Source organism: Cavia porcellus, unplaced genomic scaffold, assembly GCF_034190915.1.
Source record: "Cavia porcellus strain 051 isolate PalLab524CR breed Dunkin Hartley unplaced genomic scaffold, mCavPor4.1 scaffold_14, whole genome shotgun sequence".
Classification (NCBI taxonomy): Eukaryota; Metazoa; Chordata; class Mammalia; order Rodentia; family Caviidae; genus Cavia; species Cavia porcellus.
The window spans coordinates 18,676,520-18,702,655 of NW_026947497.1; the positions used below are offsets into that span (position 1 = coordinate 18,676,520).

Genomic DNA, 26,136 nt, shown 5'->3' on the forward strand with positions numbered 1-26,136 from the left:
GGTCTGGTGAACAGGGAGGAGGGAGCTGCTGTTCATCAACACTTTGTTGGTGGTACCATCCATGTGTGTGGGTAGCTCAGCACATCTGGCTCTTCAGTGATTATAATCATTGCAAAATACTTTCTTTAAAACTGCACTTATTGTTCAAGCCAGCTGCTTGGAGACGACTGTCCTGCTGTTGTTATTTTCAGAAAAGAGTTTGGGTGAGCAGTGTTTTCAAAACAAATCATGCCTCCGTGAATTTCTGTAGTCGCAGGACCAACAGCATCTCACCCAAAGGTTAGGTCGGTTGTTCCTTATTTAACTGTGTGATCTTGGACAAGCCATTTAACCCATCTGAAATGCAAGTTCTTTTATAAACAATGGGAGGGCACTAGCTGGTCTCTATTCTTCCTATCAAGCTTTAAAATTAGATAATTCTAATTAAAAGCAATGTGAAAACCTGTGACATGTTTTGAACAATAGGACACCCAAACATGTCCAAAGAAGCATGAACAATGTGCCCAGTGCCCTCCCCACAGGCACGCCACTTCCAGCTTCTCACCTGCTGTTTGAGGACTTCCATTTCCGTTATCATCTCCGCATGGCTGCACTGGACTTTAGATTTCCCAGAACAGTCCTCGGGAAATGAAGAACTCTCAAGCTTCAAGACATCCTGAAGGGCCTATGTGATAAGATGAGCACACTGTTGATCTGAGACCTGCCACACTCTGTGGACTCCTCTGTGATGGCTACACTTGTCTCTAGCACACCGACGAGGTAGCATTTCATTTGCAGTGTTGCTTATGTGACCCAATAGTTTTCTTCTGATTTTATGCACATGTATATTTTCAGGATTTCTATCTTTTCTCCAAGGTGATGAGTATTTATTCATCCTTCATTATCATAATGGGGGAATTAATGTTGGGCTCCCCTCTAGCTGGCTAATTAAAGAAAGAAAACTTACATATATGCCTTTTTGCAGATTCTCTGCTTCAATGAGGTACATATTCTATCAGTGATGCTCAAACTATGGGGAGGATCAAAAGGATCATAAATTCCCATTCCTGAGCAATGAACCCAGAGACTGAGTCAGTAAACCTAAGAACTGGTATTTTGCAAAAGCTGATGTTGTTGATCCTGAGTGATGTTTTGAGTATTGTTCTGCTGTGTAATCATACCATGCCCCTAACATGAAAGGGAAATTCACAGCGACATGACTTCACACATATGCACTCTCTTTCCCCTGTTGTGCCACTCACTTGCTGTCCTCCTTCAGGATAACATGTCCTGGCCCGGCCACAGTTGTATTTATTCCCTATTAAAACATCTAGTAACACACCACAAGGTGGGGTGACATGTACTAAAACCTGGTGTTGTTACTGTGGAGTGAGGAAGTAAAGAAATTCAGAGATAAATATATTCGCCAACAAGATCATCATCCTTACTCATTAACTGTTTATGTTCTTAGCCTATACTTAAATCTTATAAAAGATATTGCTTCCATTTTAAAGACCTAGAGAGCCTGGAATGGTGGCCCATGCCTGTAATTCCAGCACTTTGGGAGGCTAAGGCAGGAGAATCACAAGTTCAAAATCAATCTGGGCAACTTAGCAACTTACTGAGACCCTGTCTCAAAATAAAAATTAAGAAGTAGCTCAGAGTGAAGGCCCTGGGTTCAATCCCAAGTACTAAAGAAAGGAAACCTTTAGTTCTGATGACTCAATAAAAATGACTTTACATACTGTAATAGAACATTTCTCATCCTCCTGTGGCTTTAGAGACACAATATAATGACTTGTTCATTAAGCAAACGAACCCTTCACACAAGTGAAAAAGGTTCATTCTCAGAGTCCTGAGAAGAATTTACTTCCTCTGTGACTATTTCTTTAGTATTTCAGTGGTGCTCATCCGATCACATCAGTGATAGCTCATTCCCTTGCATTACTCTACACCACGGTCATAAAAGCCAGAAAGGAAAAGCATATCTGTGAGTAGGTGTTGTTAGACTGGGAATTTCCTAATAGAATGTCTTAGAATCCACAGATATTGTCCAGCCAGACTTAAGTATCATTTTTAGGAAGTTGTATGAGAAATAAGAACTTTCTTCTTCCTCCAGTAAGAATTTAGAAAAAGGACAAAATTACTTTAATAATTTATGTCTCATCTATTTCTGAGTGTGTGCATGCACTTGTGTGTGTGTGTGTTTATGTTTGTGCATACGTGTGTGTGTGTGTGTGTGTGTGTGTGTGTCACAGGGATCAAACCCAGGTCTGCAGTATATGAAGCAGGAGTTCTACCTGAAGTACATCACCAGCCTTGTTGGAATTTATTTAAAGCTACATATATCTAGGAAATATCAGAATAATGAATTAAAGCAACTATATGAGTAGTAGTAGAGAGAATCTAGGATCAGGTGAGCCATCTGGATGGTGCTGACTTATCTGTCAGCCGATGTCTTACACTCATGACGAGACCTTTTTTGGTAGATCTTGTTACTTGAATGTTTCGATTGTTTCATATGATTCAGCATTTCAGAAATTTTCATATGAGTCATATGAAATGTGAGTCTAGTGCACACGTGTTCCATCTTTGGGTTTTTAGACTTCCTCAAGAAGACCTTTCTAATTCACTTTAGAATAAGTTATTTGCCATCAGTGCTGACATACTGAACCCATTCACCCATCTTGCAATGTTCAGACTATGGGTGGCCCCTGAGAGAAGAGCCTTAAAGAATATTAACATTGGTTAAAGAGTTGTCTCCTCTGTAGATACTTAATAAAAACAGAACCTGCGGGTATTGTCTTCAAAGCAAATACTGCATTGAGTGCCCATTATTTTGTAAACTTCTGAAAAACATATGTTAGTTACGAAGTTGTTATCAATTTCTGCTGGGTGAAGGGCTCAGCAGGCAGCCAAACTGTGCAAGCAGGAAAGTCTCCAGGCTCCATGCTGTTAGGGCTGGTGGGCACAATCAGTTGCCTATGCAAAATTTTCAATAACTTCTATTTATCATCACCATAAAAAAGAAAATATCTGTCATAAAGCAGAAGAATAGTGACACTTTGTACCTTATTGAGCCTAATACAATGTGCTATGGAGAAAGGAAAATCTTTTTACACACCTTCCTTGTCACTTTACAGTTAGGTTTTTTTTAGTGACAGTTTAAGATGTAGACAGGTAGGATAAATCTTTCTAGATTTCAGCACTCTTTTATTTTTTTTTTCCAGATTACTAATATATAAAGTATTATGTATTATCTTAATATAGGCTGGTTAAATGATCAATCTCGGGTGCAAAGTTGGCTATGGAACATATTATGTACTAACTAATTAAGTTCATTACTTTGTGTCTTCATCATTTGAACTGACTCAACAAAAACTTAAGAACTTACAGTGAGAAAGGCCTACTTCTCAGGGCACGACAGTGAATGAACCAGAACAACTCAAGGCCATATTGTGTTAGCACTGTGAGCTCCCTTCTCCATAAAAACATACATTATATTTTGCAACTGCATAGCTATAAAGATGAATATATAATATATGAAAACCTGTTTACAAGTGAAAGACACACTTTGTTTTTCTGATTTTAAGTGAACCAACACCTACTCATAGTAAAAAATACATTGAAGGCCTCGAACACTATGTCTAGGGCAGTAGGAGAAATTTCTACTATGCAAAAATTCTGTCTTCAGAGAACTTACAGACAATCTGGGAGGCAGGAAACAGATATGATAATGCGTATGAGACACAAATATATGTTAGGTAATAAAAGATTCCAAGAAAAATTAAACTAGGATACAGGAGAAGTAGAAAAGTAAAGACTTCTTTGAGAAAGTGACACTTGTATAAAAACATAAATTATACTTAATTTTTGAGATTTTATGATTAAAACCATCAGAATTATAAAATTACTGTTTTTCTCATTTTTAAAAATTCTGTTAACTCTACACAGAGATGCAACAAAAATGATGCACGTACAGGAACATGAGCAATAAAGCCATTTTTGCCTGTTCTAAACCTATAGTTTTATATCCTGGTGCCTACATTTAGGGAAATGAGCTAAAGAATATCAGAAAATTTGATATGGTATAAAAATGGGAGGGCTTTAAAATACAACTCCAATTACTCTTGGTTTTTTTAACTTCTCTGTGGAGAACATTCCAACAAAGGGAAAAATACATTTGCCCTGTAATTTTATGTCTGAATATTTTCTTTCGCTCTTAAAAGCTCAGATACAGTGTTGATGCAGTCAGTATGCACTTTCCCGTGTTCTCTTGCATGACTTGTGCCCCAGGCAGATCTAATCCAGCGGTACATTCCTAAAGCATCTTGTCAACTAACAAGCACGTCCTGGGCGCTGTGAGGCTCCTTAAATGATGCTTCTGAACACTAATTTACTACAACCCAGAGAAATCAGTCCAAAATCAAAAACTGAACATATTTGAAAGGTCAGACGTCTACTTCTGCTGCTATGGGAGATAATTTTTGTTAGTTTGACCGCAAAATCTCTAGTTACAGATGTGTTTCTCAACACAACCACCTGTGACAACACGTTCCACACATGGCTTGGCTCTAAGAAAAACAAGTCAACAGAAAAGAAGTCCCTAAAACACCCTTCTACACACACGTGTGCATGTGCATGCACACATACACACACACACATCATCATCATCATCATCATCATCTTTTTGTAGTGATTCCTTCCTTGAAGAATTAAGTTGGAGCCAAAATATTAAACCATTCCACATCTCAAAAGCTTGACTTTTCCTCCTGCCACTGTCATGACAGGAGGGTTTTGAGTTTACTGTGACAGCCTGAGTTTGGTATTAAGTGTGCTTTATATATTGGGTATCACAATTGTCCCTGGGTGACTGCTTTAAAGAACAATTTGGTTCCTTAAGAAGATTTCACAATTGGCTAAGACGTTTGTTATTGTACAGACACCCACTTGTTTTATCAGGCTCTTCAAACCACAGAAAAAGAAATGCCCTTACCATCTTCTATAATTTCTCTTCCTTTCTGCTTTTTGTGATGAACTCTTGCAGGAATATGAATTCTCTGAAGCCTCCTTGGCCAAGTATGGCTGGAAGCTGAACCCTGCCTGGTAGTTACAGAGACCATCCTGAGCTGGAAGTTACTTTCTGTGCTCACTGTGAGGACGGCGCCACACACAGCTTAGAGTTTGTTGAGTCTCAGGGAAAACACGCTGGTCTACAGAAGCTTTCGCTCTGGGCTCCCATGCTTGACCCGGCCCGGTACCTTATTAAGGCGTTTTATTTCACATTCGTAATGTTCCCTCTTCTTATTGGCAAGAGCGTTTTTTTCCTTCAAAAGCTTGTTCTCTTTCTTCAACTCCTGTATTTCTTCATTTAGGTTCGCCTGTTCCTTCTGAAGTAGAAAGCAAGAAGACAAGATGAAAATCAGTAAAAGTCAAAGGAGATGATACTGTGGGAATCCTTCTATATCAGATGCTGGGGCCCATGGAGGGGTCACCCTTCTGACATACAGGACAGATGAGCCCTGCCAGATTTTTTCTTAATATTCATTTGAGCAATATTCTTTGCAGCAAGAACAGAGTTAGGACTGAAGATATCTATTCCTGTGTAAAACCTTGGTACTATCTCTCAGAAGTCTGGGGACCCCAGAAAAAGATAAAATCTCCAATCCTCTTTGTCAGTGGTCCAAATAGATGGATTTGCCAAGTAATTGTTGGTTGATAATATATTTTTGCTAGATGATAAGTATGTGATTGAGTAAAAAATGTTGAACATCTTAAAATGCAAAATTTATTATTGCAACAGAATAATACTAAATATTTCAAAATCCACTCTGTACTAGTCAAAGGGAAAAAATTTTAGATAAGCAAGACCCTTCACTAAAGATAATTACTCAGAACACAGGATTACTATGATTATTATTTTTAAAACAAAAGATCAGCTCGTTCAATTGCTCATACATCTGTGTTTTAGATCATCAGGAAGTCTAATGTTTTAAATAATTGAGAGTTAGTTTGTTTAGACACTGACAGGTTCTGGACTTAGACATTTATATATCACTTATGTCTTAATTTTAAATTGTAGACAGTAAAATTTTGAGGGAGTAAACTGGATGAGAATATGGTAAATAAATATTACAGAATACAGGTAACTCAAGATGAGAAAAGAATATATATATATATATATATATATATATATATATATAATATGTGTGTGTTAAAGTAATGAAATATTTTATTCACTAGTATTTCTCCAAGCAATCTAGTTTAGGGAATCATTTTCTTTCAAAGCAGAAAGTTTTCTATTTTCTCTTATTTAAATAAAATGAGCTTACACACTTGAAAAATGAACCAATCATTTTCTTACTTAGCATAATTTAAGAGAAAATTATTTCAACAGGAAAATGAGTCAAACTGCAGGGAGGAAAAATTACTAAGATTCCTCATCAGGATGTAATTGGAACAGGAAGCGACTGCCACAGAGCAGAAAGGGAACTAACTGTTGAGCCCCTTTTTCCTGACTCACTATGACAGAATCATCGTCAGCCAGGTAGGCAAACCTGGCCTGGCGCTGACTGCTGATTTCAGACATGGCCTTAGGATTGGTGTATGTTTTAGAGTACTGACAGTGCCTCACAACAGTAGTGATAAAACTTCACCTGAGACTATTCACACTGTCTTTACTGTGCCTGAAACAAAAAAACAAACAAACAAACAAAACCCCAGACTTTTAGAGTTTAATCTTTACTTCTAATTTTCTACTATAGCCATGAAGTCCATCACTGAAAGTAAAATCAGGAAAAAAGAAAAAAAGCAGAATCCATTTTAGAAGATACTCAGAAGTATCTTTTTTTTTTTTTTTTTTTTTTTTTTTGGCATCTCACTTGTCACCATCTAGCTCTAAGCAGGAACTGTGAAAGCCTTAGAATTTCAAGGCGGGCCCAGGCTCCATCCTCAGAGCACGAATTGATGAACATTGCCAAGCCTTGCAGGCGTCTTTAAACCTTCGCTTTCTCATTTGCCCCCATTAGAACTAAGGAGCGAACCCAGAGAGCTCTTATTTGATATAATATTGAGACAGGGTCTCATGAAATTGTCCAGACTGGCCTTGAATTTGTGATCCTCCTCCCTCAGCCTCCTGAGCAGCTGGGATTACGGGACTGTGCTGTTTAGCATGGTGGCTTTTTTGCCTTTACATGACAAACTTGTCTTTCTCAAAAATGGGCTGACACAGTTAAATGACATAAAGATGGTTACATATGTCCCAAAATGCTCCCCCCCCTCTCTCTCTCTGTGTGTGTGTGTGTCTCTCTCTCTCTCTCTCTCTTTCTTTCCTTCTTTCTTTTGATACCACAAAACAGACTCTGGACCTTGAGCTTGCCAGACAGGTGCTTATGCCACTGAGCTATATCCTCACACTTAAAGTGTTTTATTTTTATGAGTTTAAAAGTAGCACCTGCCAGGCACAGCACTGCTTATCTGTAAACCCAGTTACTCAGGAGGCTGAGGCAAAAAGACCAAGAGCTCGGGGGCCACCCTAAGTAATTTGGGAGACCTTAACTTAATGTAAAAACAAAAATAAAAAAGACCAAAGTAAAAATGGCTTGGATGCGATATAGATCAGAGACAAAGTGCCAAAGATCAGCAGTGCAGAAAAAGGAAGTAATCCCTGTTTGTGAGATTCCATAAGCCAGAAAGCCACTGTAGAGTTGCACTCCTGTCATTAACACTAGGCATCAAAGCAACACACGTGAATAGGAACTTTTTTCCTGCTAGACTGAGAGGCCTTGGGCGTCGTCGTCTAATCCAGGGACTACTTCCCTTACGGGTAGGAGGGCAAACTGTGGCTGTTGTGCAAGGCACGAGGAAGCCAGCATCCCTTGCACCAGTTCCCGAGAAGCGGCCCTTGATGGTGCTTAGAGACTTGCGTAACCCACACACCCTCACACCCTCGCACTGGGCTCCTACTCAGCAGTGACTGATTTTCACAAAACGGTAGGGTTTCAGCGGGAAACCGCCCCCCGCTTTCACTCAGATGCTTTTGACGAGGCCTCCACCCACCTCCAGCCGAGGATCCCGGGTCAGGTCTGCAGGCCTGGCATCCACCCTCTGACCCTGTGGCCGCTCCCGCTGCAGTCGCTCTCTCTCCAGGGTGCCCCGGACTCTTTCTGCGGCGACTAGTTTCGTTTTCAGTTCTGTGACCTGAGGGAGTGGGTCACAGACAGCTGCAGACACCAGTTCTGAAGCCCTCCCTCCCCCAGGAATTTGTTCCCAGACTTTGCACTTAGGAACAGATATGTCCTTCTCCAAGACATCCCCTGAGAAGTTCCACGTCCCAGAGCTTGTAACACAGATCAGAGGACTTAGATTTTCAAAAGCTTAGTCAATGGCGAAGAGCATATGCCTTACATAGAGGCAGCCTCTGGATCTGCGGCCACTCCTGCTTAGGAGACAGTGAAAACCTAGACCCAGACTGGTGGCCTCTGCTGTGTCACCTGCTCTCAGCCCTCAGGAGAGGCCTGGGCTGACCAGAGAAGCCAGTAGGTTAGGACGCAGGGCAAACAGTCTGCACCAGGGAAAGCAGACACTGCCTTGAACCTCTCAGGAACCTGCAGGGCTTGACTTCCTACTGGACGGCAAATCACACAAGGCAAGGTTACCCATTGTCAGCGTTTGTTTTCACACTCCTGCCTGCAAGCAGCTCAGGAAAGCAGTTTGAATCTTTGTCTTTAAAATCTGGACTCCCAAAACACTCCTGAATAGACACTGCAAGGCACCCTGATTTATGGCCTGGTGCAGTGGGAACATTACTTTGCACCTTCTAAATTTAATACTTCTGAGTATCAAAATGGGGAACAGTGTTGTTGGATTACTCACTTGTGGTCAAGTTTCTTAATGCTGAATTATTTAGGGGAATTTACTTTCTCTCTTTGAAGACAGAATACTTTTAAATTACAAATTGACTTTTGTCTATCCGAGATTTTCTCCACGGTGTTCCTTTCTATCAAGCCAAAGCTTCTTGATCCTACTTGTGCTTTTGGGTGTGGGGTAGGTTCTCTTTCACTTTCACTGTTAGTACTGTTTGTTTCTTTATGGAAAAAATGTTGCAATTTAATTAAAGGATTGCAAGCCTCTAAGGCTTGGTTGTGCAATGCAAGGTGGTGCATGCCTGTAATCTCAGCATTTGGGAGGCTGAAGCAGGAGGATTCCTTTGAGTTCAAGGCCAGCCTGAACTACATAGCAAGACTCTGTGTCTTGGCCTTTTATAACAACATGAATTTCTAACAGTCCCTTACCTCAGCTATGTAACACAACTTGTGTATTTCTGGCAATTAGTAACAAAAGGTAGGTCAGGAGACTCTACACGAGGTAGAATAAATGTGCATAAGAACTCTTAAATCATCACCAGAGGTTATTTTTTTAGCATATTTCTTTAGCAACGCTCAAGACAAATTCAGACACTGCCCTCATTTTTCAACAGCTGGGAATCCACAAGTCTCTTTTAGCTGAAATCAATGAGGATTTTCACACACTTGGTCCCAACAGGATTACAAAAACCCCAAACAGAAGTTTTTACCTTTCTTTCATATAACTCTTTCATATTTCTAAATTGCTGATCCCATTGCTGGTTAACTTCCAGGAGCTGAAATTAGTAACATTTAGTAAATTAATAAAATATTTCTTCTCATTTGGAAATGTAGGCAACATGCAGTTACTTTTTCAGGTAAGCTGAGGTTTTGGAAATCATAGGAGGACACAGTGTTCCCTCCAGTATGTTCTAGTTGGACTTGAATGATTTAATTAGACATTTTCTCACCTTTTTATAATTCTTTCTCATATGAAAAGCTACTATGAATTAGGTATTTCTTGACAAATCAGCTGAATAGGTTCATCAACCATTTTAGCTTCTCTTATTTCAATTCCCATCATCTTTTTTAATGTAACTAGAATCTGTAAAAACTGTAATCATGGGTAGTTTTTTTGTAAGGTGTATTAATAAATTGCTAGCAGCATATGAAATGTCTTTTCTCAAATACTTATATATTTTTCTATGGGCTTATACAGATGATTATAATGAATTGTCTAGCTTCAAAAGAAATTCATATCAAAGTCTATTAACTGGTAATCATTTGTTCACAGTAATGTGCTTCAAAAGATTAACACATCATCTATGATATGTACTCTGAACGGATATCACAGTTTTGAAAGTGTAGATTTTCAAGGAATAATATTTTTACTACAAGGCAACATTTAGTGCCAATGCTTTAAGGATTTAAAAACTGTCTTCTAAGTAGAAACAACAACACTGTGACTGGTTTTAGTTGTTTTGCTTTTGTAATTCCCTATATTAAGAGAAAGTATGACACTTATTAATATGGGACAGACACCAAGAATACAATCACAATGATCAAAACTTGCAAAACTGTCTCTTAATTACAAAACAAATACCTTATCCAGAAAGGCAGTTACAGACCAGGTAACTCTTATGGTGGAAATAGATGGGGTTTTTAAACATACAGTTATGTAATATTATTGAACAAAGATATCTGATCTGTTGGCATTTTGAGGATTAACATTCTTTTGCGATAGTAACGTTACACTGCTACTGTCTGTCCAGTAGTTTTCCAGGAGAGCGTGATATTCTATGCAGTGTTAAACAGGAGTAGAAAGTACCATAAGAGAGAACACAAAAGATGAAATACACAGAATAGACGAGACAAGGAATTGCAAAATCGCTGACATATGGAAGGTTAAAACTGTTATACTTTTCACTTTATCCTCTGTCAATAAGAGTAAAGCAATTCTAATATTCATTAAACACAGAAAATAAAAACAGTATAATTAACAATATTTGTTAGTTCTCGACAACATTTTAGAATTAAATGTATCTTTAGGACAACATTCTTTATTCCTGTGTATCAGGATGCTCTTATTCATGGTGTCATTCCGTCTAAGTCAATGGTACTTAAAGCCTTTGACAGTTGGAGTTTGAAGGTAAGTCATTTTTCAAGGTTTATTGAAGGATTCAAGTGATAAACTAGCATAATCCTGTGAGAGAACCATTTAACTTTTGGGAAAGTTGAGATTATAATCGTCAAATTTATGATTTTGTCAGTTTTTATTTAGCATTTCACAAATACTGATAAAAACATCTCCTTTTAAGCTAATGCATCCCAGTATCCTAGAGATTTTATTACTTAATAACAAAATAAAAGATACTACAAAATATTCTATTTTTAAAATTATTAACATAATTAATCATTATTTCTAAATTACCTCTTTTCTCTGTTTTTCTAGGCACCTTATTTTATATTCAAGAGGACTTGTCAAGTTTTTCCTTCTTGATGATTGAGCACGCTTGAAAAAAAATTGAGACAAAATAATATGCAAAATAAACAAGAGAAATATTGACTTTCACAAATGCCATAGCTTTAAGCTAATTCTTACAATATGTCAAAAATATCTGACTCTGGGGTTGGAAATGTGCAGCTCACTGATAGAATGTGTTTGATATTCAAGAGACTCTGAGTTTCATCCCCAGTAACAAACACACACACACACACACACACACACACACACACACACACACACACAATCTGATTTTACAAGCAACAATCCTCATACTGTAGGGCCTTCATCATGACTTGTTGATGTATCAGCTTCATATTATATTTATAGAATTTAGTTACCAAAGTAACTCTCCAATGCATTACAATGTGTCTGTGTGATAAACCACAAATTATAATTTCATGAATTCTAATTTCAATCTTTTTCAACATAAGAAAAGACAGTGACTTATAGAAATCCGATGTTTCTGGGGACATCTCAAATGCAGCAAATTGATCACACAATGTATAACCATGACTGAGGTCATTAATAGAAACAATGCTCATGGCACAAATATAGAAATGGTCATAGATTATCTGGTACTATGTAATTTTAACGAGTTTTTTGAATTAAGCCACTAGAGTAAAAAGTTTAGAATAATAATAAATTATTGGCATAATGAAAAAATTTTTCTTTCCAGTTACATTTTCTAATGAGAATATTTCTAATGAGATTATTTATTTAAAGAAGGGAACAAAATCTCTGGAAGCTGACTGCCACCTGGTTAAACTGATCACCAGCTACACTCACACAAAGATCTGTTTCCTCAGGCCAGGGATTTAGCTCAGTGATGAAAGCACCTACCTGGTAAGTGTGAGGTCCTAAGTTCAAAATCCTGGTATCCCCCCGCCAAAAAAATCCATTTCCTCTACTGAGGAGCAATCATTTTGCTATCTCATCTCCAAGTTACTTAAATAATACAGTAAACTGAGCTATGAGGGTAGTCCCTAAATCTGTATTCAGATTTAGGCTTCATAGTTACTGTGGACCATCCAGTGGCTTAAAAGCATTTATAAGTAAGAAATATATCTGAGTATGTTGGTCTTTGCCAGCAATGTTTTGAGGAAACAGTTTTGTAATCATTGGGAGATTTTAAAAAACTTTTTCATTAGAAATAACTTATGAAAGGGTATGTTTCTATCTTGGTCTATTTATGTATGTCTCGGGTGTTTGTTTGTTTGAGATAGGATCTCACCATGTAGTTCAGGCTGGCATTGAACTCACTATGGAGCCCAAGCCGGCCGTGAACTTGTGGCAATCATCCCACCTCGACCGAGTGCTGGGGTTACAGCATGTGTCACCAGGCCCAGCTTGTCTCAAGTATTTTAGAGTTTGATATTTTATACCTGCAAAGATGTTGTTCTTCACTTTATTACTTTCTATTTATTCACTTGTCATAACTAAGACACTATCTTAAGTGGCAGCTACTGTAGGTCCATGGAGTCAGAATGATTACACTTGCTGTTAACCTCGGGACTGGTTCGCCTGAACCTCAGGAGTGACATGAAAGCCCAGGTGAAAAGTATGTTCAGTTTTGAAAGTGAACTTTTCTCCTTTTGGGGAGGTTTTTAAGAAATTGGACTCATTCTGGGTTAGGCTTTACTAAACATTAAGCATTTTTGAACTGAAAAAATGCTGTGAGCCAACCCTACTTAGAGTGTCCTGAGCTTATCACAGCCGAATTGCACTGAGACTGGATTTTAGGTCAGTAATGGTCACCTCGAGAGCATATCAAAGTCACTGCTGTGTTCACCAAACACTGAATGCAGTCCCTACATTTGAGATCAAAATTTCAGGAGAGGGAGCCAGGGCATCTCTATTCTAAAAAACTCTCTTCTCAGATAATCAAAATTTTTACTTAAGTTCAATATCCTAATGTAGAAATGTGAGGATAGAAATGTTTAGAAAATGTTAGGTTTGGGTCCTCAAAAGTCATCCTTTCTATCTGTGATATAAATAAAAATATGTAGCAGCAAATATTTGTGTGCTCTTGCCTTCTGGAAATCTTTTTTTATTGTAAAGAGAAAAAAATAAATAAAACAATAAGAGTTTCTAAACAGGTTAGTAGAAGAGTTACCAGCAGTAAGACAGTATTTGTGGTGTTTGTTGTGATTTGCCCTCATAAATAATTTGCCCTAAAAAAATTGTAAAATGCTTTCACCCTTAATTTTGATTTAAAAATGAAAAATTCTTCAAAAGCTAGGTGCTAAATCTTCAACAGAACTGAACTGTAATTTCAGGAGTACTAATTGCTGAAACTGAGATGAAGAAAGCAGAAAGGATCAAAAATAATGAATATGAACAATTACTTAATACAAATTAGTCAGCATTTTAACAATGGTTTATATTCCTCTGGTACAGCAAAGTCAATCAAATACCAACGCTTTGGGGGAATATTTGTACTTGATTTGCTTTTTAGTTGTTAATAAAGTTACCTTATTTACAGTCAATACAAAGATTTTTAGTCATTGGGTTCTAGTAAAGGGCCTGTGTTCAAAACAGTTACTCCCTATGAGTGACTTCCTATAATGATGTTGTATGAAATATAATCTATTTTCAGTGTATCTGGCAATTTCTGTACTCTAACAACATCTCATATATTCAAGTTCTGGAACAATACAATTAATTTTCTAAATTTTAAGTGAATTCAGTTTCTCATTTTACTTTGAGGAATCACTTTTTTAAAAACCAGGATGCATTGTAAATAATTACTTAATTCAAATAGTATTCTTAGTAACTGAACAAAAGCCCTAATATCAACTGTAAATATATACTTTATTATAAACACTACCACTAAATGCTCATTTATAACCTCACAATATAGTATTCTCTTTAGCTTTTTATACTGAACAACGTTGTTCAAAATTAAGAGCAAATATGGAGCACACTGAATTGGCAAGCTGCGAGGAGTTCAAACAGATTTAATCCTATCATTCTGTAGCAAAAAGAAGATACAGTCCAGTGGATTTAAAGGAACTGCAGTAGTCATCCATATACCTTTTCTATATCTAATAACATTACTTGAAAATTTAGAGATGTTCTCCAGCAAACTAGTTATTTCTATTCTTATGTATCCTTGCACAATTAACTAATGGAAACTTATCAGTGTGAGATGCACCAATTCATCCCCAGAAGTGTGTTTCTTACCTCTGCATGCTCCGTAGAACTTACAGCAACATTTGTTCCAATTGTGCCTTCTTCCAAATGTGCCATGGAAGCTTTTTCTCTGCAAGTCTTGGGAAGCAAAAAGCAAAAGGAGGAAAAAAATCTCTTATGGTATCTTTTACAGTGAGACTGATCCTATAAAATTTGAAACTCGCAGTCCACCATTAACTCGTGTTAGAACATAGCAATGGTGATTTTTCATTGAAAACGAGCAGAGTTGACTCTATGGGAATTACACAGAATAAACTTATAAGCACAGAAACTCTGATTTTAACTTTTCTCTTCCAAGCAGGGATTTCCCAGAATGTCTCAAGTAGGAAGGCTGTGACTAAGACCTGGGGCAGATTAGCCTTGCTATGGTATGTAAATTGTCATTCTTCCTTTACTGGCAGTTTTTCCCACTGGAGGAGGAAGTTACCACCACAGAAAGCCTGGGCAAACCAAGTCTTCCTCAGTCGCCTAACTACTACAAATGCATTGTATTTCCCACAGCAATTAGGTAACTGGTGATTTTTTGACAACTTGAATTCTTGTTTCCCTGAAGGCATGATTTTCTGGCACTGTTTTCTAAATATGAGGTTAGCTGTGGAGAACTTAATGAGTCATGCGTATTCTTCTAGTGTTATTTATTCTTATGGAATTACAAGACAAAATGATTCATTATCCCCCCAAATGGGAATTATTTGAAAACCTAAGTTTCTATAATGACTGAAAATTTAAACTTGATTCTGAAAAGTAGGACTGTCTATTCCATAGGTCTTCTAGATTTTCACCAAGACATTTGAAATTAAAACATTTTTCCCCTCTAACATTTCAGTTTTAATAGTGGGCTCCTGTTATTTTATAGGTTTTTGGGCAGCACAGCATTAGATAAATCAACCAAATGAAAGCTTGGAAGTGACAGCTAACTTGGTAAGGCACCAAATAAAAGCTTCAAAAAGACACTTAACTTGGAGCAACACAAATATACCATCATTTGTGGACTTGGGGTGTGAGAGCAAAAGAAAAGTCAAGGAATAGAAAATAGAAATAGGAATAGAAAATAGAAATTGAAATAGAAAATAATGTGTTGCTAAAAGGAAAAAAAAGTCATAGCAAATCACTTAACTTGAAGCTTGCATTAGACTTACCTATGACATCTCCACATGTACATAAATTCTAAGGCTTCTGAAGTGCAAGCCCATTTAATGGAAGTGAATGGGTGTCTCTTTCTTTTCTTTAATCTCTCATCATTCTTCCTCTGTTCTTACCATACTGAGTTCCTCCAAGTCCTGAAATAAGTCCTGCTGGCTTCACATGTGTGATGCTGAATGCATCCTGTTTTAACCAGTGACCAGCAAAACCTAGCAACTGCCTGTCCTGCCCTCTAACCTTACCTTGACCTCCTCTATCCAGCCAGGAAGAGCACTTTGGCAAGCATCACAGTTGTTTATGAATGTATTTATCTCTATATGTAAAATATCCCGGCACAGAACCAGTGTTTGACATATTTTCCTGAATGAATGCATTGATAATTATTTATGTAACTATTATACAACAAGTTCATGGACTTTTTGTGAGTTTCGTGTATTTACTCCCTGATATTTTCTTGTTCTTTTTTGAAAATATACGTGTGGGTGAAAAGGAGAGATATTGCCTTAAGGCAATACTCCAAAAGACAGGTGAAAATGAAATTGTTCATTCAGAGTTCTAAAAGTAAAAGTGATACCTAAAACATGCTCTGTTTGGAGGACAGCAGTAGAGATTTCTTGGAGAAATTTTCTGACAATTTGTCAACAGTAAAATATTTTCATTAGAGAAAAACTATTGTAAAAGTTTTCTTGTACACACACATATACCCCCCACCACCACCGCACCACAGCCCGCACACGGAGTAGTGATAATGTTAAGTAGTTCAAAGTTCTTCTCAGCTTTATGTTTGTATTTGATTATAAAAAGCTAGTGGATGTGATAACATGGACCTAGACAAGTAAATTGAAAGAATTTCCTTGCATTGTCTGCTGGGTCTCTGTCAAGGTTAGGGTTAGCATACTTATTGTTAGGTGTGATGGCTTTTATTAAGTGGAAATCCTGTGCCTGTGCATTTCTCACCACAATTCTTTCCCCTCTTATGCTATGCAGATTAACAACAAACACATTTTTTATTAGCTGAAGAAAGCCATATGATTACTTACAAATGAACAACTCTTTTTTTGAGAGAAATGGCACACTTACTCGCTCAGCCTAAGGACTACCCTAGAGGTCTTCTGTTACCCTTGTCTCGTTTGCCTGGCCTCTGCCTTCTCACAGGTGTTACATATTTCCAGAGTCTGCCTTTTAGTAAAGCTTTGGATCAAGAGAAACCTCATAAAAAGCTAACAACTTTCAGAGAAACACAGGTGTCACTCCAAGTTTTCCAGGCTGTTTTGAAGATTTTTTTCATAACTAAATATTTTGCAGAAGAAAAATTTTACCAAACAAATGTGATAAGGAAAAGAACAAGGAACTACCAATCATTGGTTTGTAACTACCATCTGAGTTGGAAGTAATTTTTATGAGAATTAATCTACAGAAAGGCCATCAGCATGGGTTTATCATGGAGGTATTCTTTGGCAGATAAAAGAGATAAGTATGTTTTAAAAATTCTTTTTAGGATATTGTTTGGAAAATCTTTTCCCCCCGAATCTATGTGTAGGCAGAGGATCAAGCTGTGACAAAAAAAAATCTGGCCCTGGAGTTAAACAATCTGTATCCACATCTCAGCTCTATTATTCATAATGTGGCTTTAGCCAAGATGTTGGAGGAGTCTAAAGTTTAATTTATACATTTATACAATGGATTCACGATAGTATCTTCCTCCTAGAGTGGGTTGCTGTTTGCAATAATACATGGTAAGACTACTAACAAATTTGGAACTTAAAATAGGATCACTAATCAAATTACATGGCAAAAGGGTAGGACTATTCATAATGTAAGTATCGGTCACCATGAACATCATAAGAGTGAATTCTAAGGAAAAGTAGGAAATATTCCTGCTTACAATCAAATTTATACACATAATCTCCTATTTTTGGATAGCAGAACCAGTGTAGTCAAAATGGTCATATTTCCAAAATTACTACACAGATTTGATATAATCTTAATCAAAATATCAGTGAAATTCATTACAGAATGAGAGAAAACAATATTAAAATTCATATGGAACCAGAAGAGACCCGGAAAAGCAAAAGCTATCTTGAGTAACAAGAACAAAGCAGGAGGTATCACAGCTCTGGACTTAAAGATATATTACAAAGCTACCATGATAAAAACTGCATGGTGCTGACACAAAATCACATATGAGGGTTAATGGAACAGAATAGAAGATGTAGAAACAACTCCAACTGCATCCAACCCTTTGATCTTTGACAAAATACCAGAAACATACACAGGAGGAAAGATAGTCTCTTTAATAAACAACATTGGAAAAGAATCTACATGCAAAAACATTGAACGTAGACTCATATCTTTCACCAAGTACTGAACTAAAATCAGGATAGATCAAAGAACTGACAGTTAAAACAAAAACACTTAACCTGCTAGAAGACAAAGCAGGTAAAACCCTTCAAGGCATAGGCATAAGCAAGGACTTTCTGAACAGAACCCGAGTTGCACAGGAATTAGTATAGAGAAACAACAAATGAGACCATGTCAAACTAAACACTTCTACATAGCAAAAGAAATAACCAAAAGAGTGAAAAGAAGACCAGCAAAAAGTTTACCAGCTGTTCCTGGGACAAAGGACTAATATGTAGAATACATGAAGAACTCAAAAATGTTAGAAACCTCAAAATAAAAGACCCAATTAAAAGCTAGACAAGTGAGGTAGGTAGGACCTTCACAGATGAAGTTCAGATGGCCAAAAAGGTACATGAAGAAATCCTCAACATCAGTGGCCATTGAGGAAATGCAAATTCAATCAACACAGATTCCATTTTATCCCAGAAAGAATGGACATAATAAAAAAGTTAAATAATAACAAATGCTAGAAGGGCCATGGAGGAAAATGAAACCTCCTACATCATTGGTAAGAATATAAACTAGTACAATCATTATGAAAAATCAGCATACAGATTTCTCAAAAATCTAAACTTAGAAACTTCACTCTTCGTGGTTATTTTTGGACTGCAAAGTAAACTTCAGACCTAGTGCTTGCTAGGTAGACACTGTATCACTGAGCTATATCCCTGGTCCAACCCAGGTCTTGGGTTAAATATATGTTATTAGTGATATATGCATACACATGTTTAAAGTAGCACAATGCATAACACCTAATCCTGGAAGAAACTATATGTTCATCAACAGATGAGTGGATAAAGAAAATAAATTTATACACAATGGAGTACTATTCTGCCATGAAGAAAAGTAAACTGGAGTCATTTGTAGGACAGTGGATGAACCTTGAGACCATAATATTTAATGAAATAAAAATGAGGACATGAGCTTCGATATTGCATGCAAAATCCAAAATATATATAAAGAGGCAAATAAAAGATAGATGATAGGAAGTAGGAGAGAAATTTTTCTCACATGTGAAGTGGATCAAGACATGAGCAGAGACAGGAGGGAAGGAGCAGAAGGAAGGAACAGGAATGAAAAAGAGGAACCGAGACATTACATACAGATGCCAATTCCAAACACAGAGCCTGAACACTGGATACTGCAAATATGACTAAATTTCTAAACAAAAGAAATGCATACAGATTCATACATTTATATAACTATACACACATATAACATATAAATGTGTACATGCATGTACACACCCAAATGCATAATTGTGCACACTCATGTGTATATGTCTACATATATGAAAATCTGGACAGCAAATGAAAACCAGAAAATAATTGATCAAGATAGAAAAAAAAGAGCACTCATTCTTGAGCTTTAATAATCATGGAAGAAGTTGGAGTTTCTACCAGACTTCGAAGGGTAGACAGACTTTTAATGGATGATGAAAGCTGAGATGTCACATTACAGAGGGGCAAATTAATAAAACAGACCAGCAATGGAAATGAAGGGTCCAACAAGTCAGTTATCTAGAGTTCATGTGGAGTCCCGGGGTTAATTTCAGTGAAAGGATAAAAGCTTTAAACTTCAGAGTATAATTTTGACTTTATAGCACCTTCCTGAGGAAGACCTTTGAGCACACGAATGACACGATAAAATGGCTTTTTAGTACAAACAAGCCTGAAGCTGCACATTATGTATTAAATAGGTGAGGCTGGCAATATTAGTTAATAGAGTCTAGAAAAAGGGTTACTGAATTATTCAACGCAGTACGGCAGTGAAAATATGTAACAACCAGCTCGCCCAGGCACCGGGGATGACAGCAGTCTGAACTCCCGGCTCACTTGCCTACCTGTCTCTTTTACTGAGAAGCGTCAAAGTCACCTCCTCTGCCTATCTAAAACCTGTTTTTTGATTTCCCTACAAAGCTTGTCTTTCTTGTCACAACAAACGACAATTTTCATTCTCTGGTCAAAAACCTTGGTGTCATCTTTAACTCTGCTTTTCATATCAAAATCTGTATGCAATTTATCTGAATGTTTTATCGACTCTTTAAAAATGTAGCCAGAAAGTGCAGGCTCCTACAAGATCCTGGAGATTTCTTAGTTTAATGACCACTTAACAAAATGAGATAAGCACGCCTTTTCATAACTTGGTCAAAATGAGGGCTTTAATATTTGCTTCCTGATTTTATTTATAAGAATATTTTAAGGGCATTTCCAGTGGTAACTGATCTATGACTCTGTCAAATCCTGCTTTCATCACTTACTGGCTATGTGACCTTGGGTAAGATGGCGCCCGGAGGCTGACTCAACCCCACTGAGTGTCACCTTTTATCTGGCAGTGGAAGTAACCTAAAAGTTTCCATTCTTGCTCTCCTCCCCCATTATCAATGAAGTAGGCAGAGTGAGGCTTCTCAATGTCATTTCAGCTTCTTTCTGCATAGAGAATAATAGTGGCTTCCAGTCTTACTCAGAGTGAAAGCAGAACTCTCTGCCGTGACCCAATGGCCCTGCACCATCTAGCCATGTCTCCCTGGCTTCTTCCTCAGTGGCCTTCCATTTCCTCACTCTGCTCTATATTCTGGCCCTTTGAATTTATTCTTTGCCGACAAATATCATTCCAATAGGTGATGGTGGTAAATGTCACCTGTTTATTGAGAACTTGGCTTTCTGGCTTGACATCACTCTCCGGCTAGTACATTCTAGCTAGCTTTTTGGCTTCATTTGTCTATATAGCCTGTATGTGTAGATTAGACATTTTTCTTCTTTAATCGTTGTCTCTCATCACTAAAGTATAAACGTCATGACATCAGTTTCTGTGTGTTTTTATATTTCTCGAACTTAAAATAATGTTTACTATTTTCATGTCTGCATGTGAGACACACACACGCACACGCACACGCGCACATGCACACACACACACACACACACACACACACACACTCAAAATCCTTTTTTCCTTACCAAAAATCAATTGTGTATTATACCTGAAGCAGAAATAATCTCAAAAATTTATGAGACCTACAGATCAGAAACTGCAACTTCTTGGCTTCCAAACTACCAAATCTCCTCTCTTTGATCTTGGACCCCTGAGGATCAAGAGAGAGTATGTCCCAGATTTCACAGCATCATGGGCACGTGTGCTTCTGCCCCTGCAGGGGAGGATTCTGGAACAATTATTCCGATGCAGTTTAGCAATGTTGCTCAAAGTCTGCTTTGATTATGCATCTAGTTTTTAGCACAGATCAGATACAGTCTAAGACAAATTGGCTTTTGTTGAATAGTCTATAGTCTTTTTGAAAATGCAGACTTTATGAAACTTTCCAACCTGTAGATTTATTAGTGCTCTACAATAGAGCTATAGCTTCTTTGCAAAGAAGCCCTGGCAGAGTTCCTTATTTATTGCTTTGTGGTCTCACTGTGCGTTGTGAAGCATCAAGTCTAGCCCTTATCACAAAGCAGTCGTTAGTTTAATGTTTCTTTCTCCCAGACAGGCTATAAAATTCTTAAAGGTGGGTCAGTAGTTTTCATTTTAGCCTTGGGAACTAATATAGCACCTTCAGAGCACAGAGTAGTGGTGTAATATATTTTTTATTGAAAATATCTGTGTATGTATGAGACTCTATTAAGGAAGTCACAGTACACCTCTGCTTCTCAGAACACTGTCTGGGACACAGAATGTCCAAAAGGATGTCCTAATTTATGTTTTGCCTACAAAATAGAAATAATGTAGCAGGACGGTCAGCACATCTTTGAAGAGTTATTCTGTTTTGGTAGAATTTTCTTTTTACTCATTTTGTAGATAAATATTTTACTTTTTCCCATTTTTGTTATAGATCAATGTTACTTTTCCTCTGGAAAAAATCCTTTAAAATTTTTCATTTAATATTGGTTAATGTCTAATAAACATCCATAATTCTGTGGCAGAAGTTTTGAAGTATAAATTGTGGTCTTCCATAGCATTTTCTATATTTCTGACAATCCTACTCCACCCAGATCATTTCATGATGTTTGTACCACAGAACTACATGTCTTTAGGAAGAGGAACCACACATGTGACTAGAGGACTATAGTAAACATCAATTATTCCCCCAAAACACCAAAATGATTGAGATTTCTTGCAATCAACCAGAATAAATTATTTTCTAAGGGTCAATAGGAAGGCTTTAGATTGAACGTAAGTTCAGTTTAGAAAACAGAACTATAATTTTGTATAAATGAGGTCTGTGATTTTAAATATAGTATCAGCTTTCATTTGAACTCTATAAGCCCCTGCAAAGTGTTGGAAAAAGCATCTTTAATGTCAATAAGAGTGAAGTTGAAATTCATAGATGTTATCTGATTTGCCCCAAATCACTGAATTCACACCAAAACTCACTTAATATCTCTTATTTATTGCTTTCCATAAACCTGGAGAGATATACAACAACCAAAAATTTAATGGACAAGATATCATGCACTTCTTTAACACAGGAGCCTGAGCCATTGAATACATAATTTAGGAAATTCATGGGACTTAAATTAGCTTGACTTTTGAAGTCGTATGAAATACTCATCTTGGTTGCATTGGTCACTTTCCACTTCTGAAACAAGGTGCCCAACACTCACAACTTGACAGAGGACAGGTTTACATGGCTCATGGATTCCAGTGGGACTCAGTCCATGTTTGGCTGACTCTATGGCCGAAATGCCTGGTGGAAGAGTATGGAAGAGCAATGCTGCTCACCCCATGATAGGCAGGAAGCAGAGAGAGACAGGAGGACCCAGGGACAAGAATACATTCTTTCTGGTGAAACTTACAGTGACGAGGCCACACTTTTGAACATGGGGCCTTTGGAGACAGTTTAATCTAAACCACAATATTCTTCCCCAGGACCCAAAAGAACTCTTGTTTATCTTATATGCAAAATGCATTTAGTGCATCTGTAAGAGTCACCACAGTCTTAACAATTCTAGCATTGCTGGAAAGTCTAAGATCTCTTCTGAGATTCAAAGCAAATTCTTAACTGTGAGTCCCTGTGAAACTGTAAAAGAAAATTAAACACTGCTTACATACAGTGGCACAGGGCGAGTATTCTCATTCCAAACAGGAAAAAAAAAATACAATAAAAATCAGTTTAACTAAAGCAAGACTGAAATCCAACAGGTCAATCATTAACTCCTGTAGCTTTGTGTCCACCTCGAAGGGAGGATTACATCTAAGTGTGAGCTACAAAAGGCTTGTTTAGCCCTGGCCCTGTGGCATTGCTGGCTGCAGCCCTTATGGCTTCTCTGGTCCCACTGATTGGCTCCAGCTTTCCTCAGTAGCTATTACAAGTTTCTAGTGTTATGCTTCATGTCTCAATCTTCCTCCAAAGATTCATAGTTTGTAGGTGGGGACTTTTTCAGAGTTGGCTGAATCAAGAGTATATAATTGATTCATGGCGCAACGGTAGGATTAAGGATGGGTATTAATCAGCATACTGATTGGTTTGGCACTGCCCTAATCCTGATAGACAGGATACAGGAGGTTTGTCTTTCCCATCTCAGTTGCTTTGCTATATCTGGCCACAATAAGCTCTTCTGCTCTGACGACCCATCCTACCTTGGAGTCAGCCAATTATGGACCGAAACCTCTGCAAACTGTGAGCTAAATAAAACTTTCCTCTCTTAATTTTATCTCAACAATGAGAAAATTAACTGAGACACCTGGATTTTCCAGCTTCTTAGGGTTCTTTACTGAATGTTCAGCTTCACTTTCAGGATTCACACAATGCCTTCTCAGTACTGTCTCTCTCTCTCTCTCTGGACTTCTTTAAATTTAGATGAAAACCTTCATTACTCCATACATTTTGTACTTTGTATGCCTAAAAATACATTGCCATATGGATGATGCTTAGGTTTGCTGCCAGATCCAGGAGTATCCTGGACCCCTGGACCATTGCTCTAGGGGCATCTGAGTACCTGGATTACTGAACTCTGGAAAACACTTCCTTCGATGGCTTTACATAAGCTGAGCTTGATGCTCTCTTCTCAAAGCAAAGTCTTTCAAAGTTGTTTATCCTTTTATTCCATTGAACCTGAAAAGGGTTGGTGTTAACCATTCCAGGGTAGGTTTAATACATTTTTCCTATTGTCCTAAAGCAAAGTGTTTGATTTCTTTTTAATGCTAACCTTCTTATCTTCCTTAAGCTCTAACTTTTTAGGCACTTCCTTTCTGGTGAAATTACAAACTTTCCACATCATTCACTTTTAGTCCTCCCCTCAATTCTTAGTGTAGATCTACCTAAAAGCAACCTTCAGTACCTAAACCACAGCCTAAATATTGGGCTGCTTTGAAATTCCTTCTACCAGATCAATTAGTCCACTTTCTTTACTGACTTTCTTTAAATTCAACATCACACAAAGTCTTAGTATAGAGGAAAAATGCAGACAAGCTTTTTGACAGAGTATAGCCTACAACATCTCTTATCCAATTATCAATAGAGTTTTTATTCTCAACTGAAACATAATGAACCTGATGGATTTTACTCTCTATGTCCTGTTTACCATTTTGTCCTTCTGAGTGCCAAGCAGAATCTTAGCATTTTAAGATTTCTCTAAGCCACCATCAACAAACCGTTCCAAACTCATCCTACAAACCAGTTCCAAAAGCTCCTAAACCACATGGTTAAGATACAGTAACAAGAATTCTGAATCTTATTCCTAGTACCAGTGACACCACTCCTAGTATCAGTTTTCTTTATTTGCCACTTTCTCATTGGCGGGACAAAATAAACAACATCTGGAACTTAAAAGACAAGAGGTTTGTACGGCTCATGTTTTCTAGTAAGACTCAGTTTGTGGTGGCTGGTTCTGAGGCAGAAACAGTAGAGTACAAGGGCACAGTAAAGGAAAACTGCTCATTCTGTGGCAGCCAAAAAGCAGAGAAAGAAGGGACTCTTCCAGGTTGTGGTACCAATTATGTGGCTTCTTTGAAGAGGAACATGAACCTTTGCTACCTGTGAACATGACACTTTTGAGACATTTTGGATCTAAACCATAACATCCATCCTATCACTCCTTGCTAGAGAATAATTTTTTATTGTTAAAGGCTAGAGATCAGAAAAGAAAAATAACCTTCAAAAATGATAATCCTACTTGTTAATATAAAAAAATTTCTCTCTGAAGGAGAATAAATCTCTGATCATTTGATAACAACACAGATTACTTTGTTTCTCTCATTCTTTGCTTGTGTTGATTTCAACTTCATTCATACTTTCATTCTTATAATAAGTATTATAATATTTAACTATGAATCAGATAACTTTGCTAAGTCCCACAACATGAAAATGAGCAAGACCTATGTATATCTTACTTATTTTCTGGTTTTTACCCTGCTAACAATGGAATCTTTTCTACATCATTATAAAGAAGTGATTGTCTAGATTAGCTTGGATGCCTCTGGGGAAAGAGAACTAAGGTAATAAATTTTAAAACTATGCCTGTAGATGATAGTTACATACAGTGATATCTTAGTTCACAAACTTAGTTTATTCTGTGATTCTTGGGAAGATGGACATTTTTATGTTCATGCAAGAAAAATTGCTACAGTCATGTTGGTCACCCAACGCAGAGTTCACAAACAAAAGCAAAATTTTCCTTGAATGTGTTGGTTTCCAAATTGAATTGTTTGTTAACCAAAACTCTACTGTACTTTCTTGGCCATACCTTATTCTCCCCACAGGAGCAAAACAATATAAATGTATTTCATATGGAAGATGGGTATTAGAATAGTGTATTGTTTAGTTATGGCTGGAGGTGTCCATTTTGCTAGTACCTTTTCCATACTTATAAAAATTGCTTTCAATGAAACTAGAAATATGAAGTGTTATTGAGTATTAAATTCAAAAACTCAGCTTTACTTTGGAAGTGCCTTTGAGAAGTTCACATCCTGTTGCAAAGCTAAACTGATCAAGAACATAATGTGTTTGCTAAATAAAAAACCTACAAATATGTTCAGTTGGTATCTCCCCAACCACATATTTACTTCTGTAATATTCCCATGAGTTAACAAATTTCTTAATCCGAAAGGCCACATTATTATTCTTCTTTCTAA

At 37.3% G+C, this 26,136-nt stretch overlaps 1 protein-coding gene across 2 annotated transcripts in view; it reads right to left on the reverse strand.

Annotated features, from left to right (window-relative positions):
- The window catches only part of Tnip3 (TNFAIP3 interacting protein 3), a 34,350-nt gene extending 18,575 nt beyond the window's left edge, over positions 1-15,775 (reverse strand). Inside the window, exons 1-7 of one of the 2 annotated variants that reach the window (XM_063260721.1) lie at positions 15,660-15,775; positions 14,512-14,598; positions 11,254-11,334; positions 9,554-9,619; positions 8,038-8,178; positions 5,241-5,369; positions 545-664 (exon numbers count right to left, since the gene is read on the reverse strand). In XM_063260721.1, the coding sequence (XP_063116791.1) occupies positions 545-664; positions 5,241-5,369; positions 8,038-8,178; positions 9,554-9,619; positions 11,254-11,334; positions 14,512-14,577 (603 nt within the window). In that variant the 5' untranslated portion in view covers positions 14,578-14,598; positions 15,660-15,775. Of the gene's footprint in view, positions 1-544; positions 665-5,240; positions 5,370-8,037; positions 8,179-9,553; positions 9,620-11,253; positions 11,335-14,511; positions 14,837-15,659 lie in introns of those variants that run through there. The other variant, XM_023560377.2, reaches the window with a different exon arrangement.
- Positions 15,776-26,136: the final 10,361 nt, after the last annotated feature.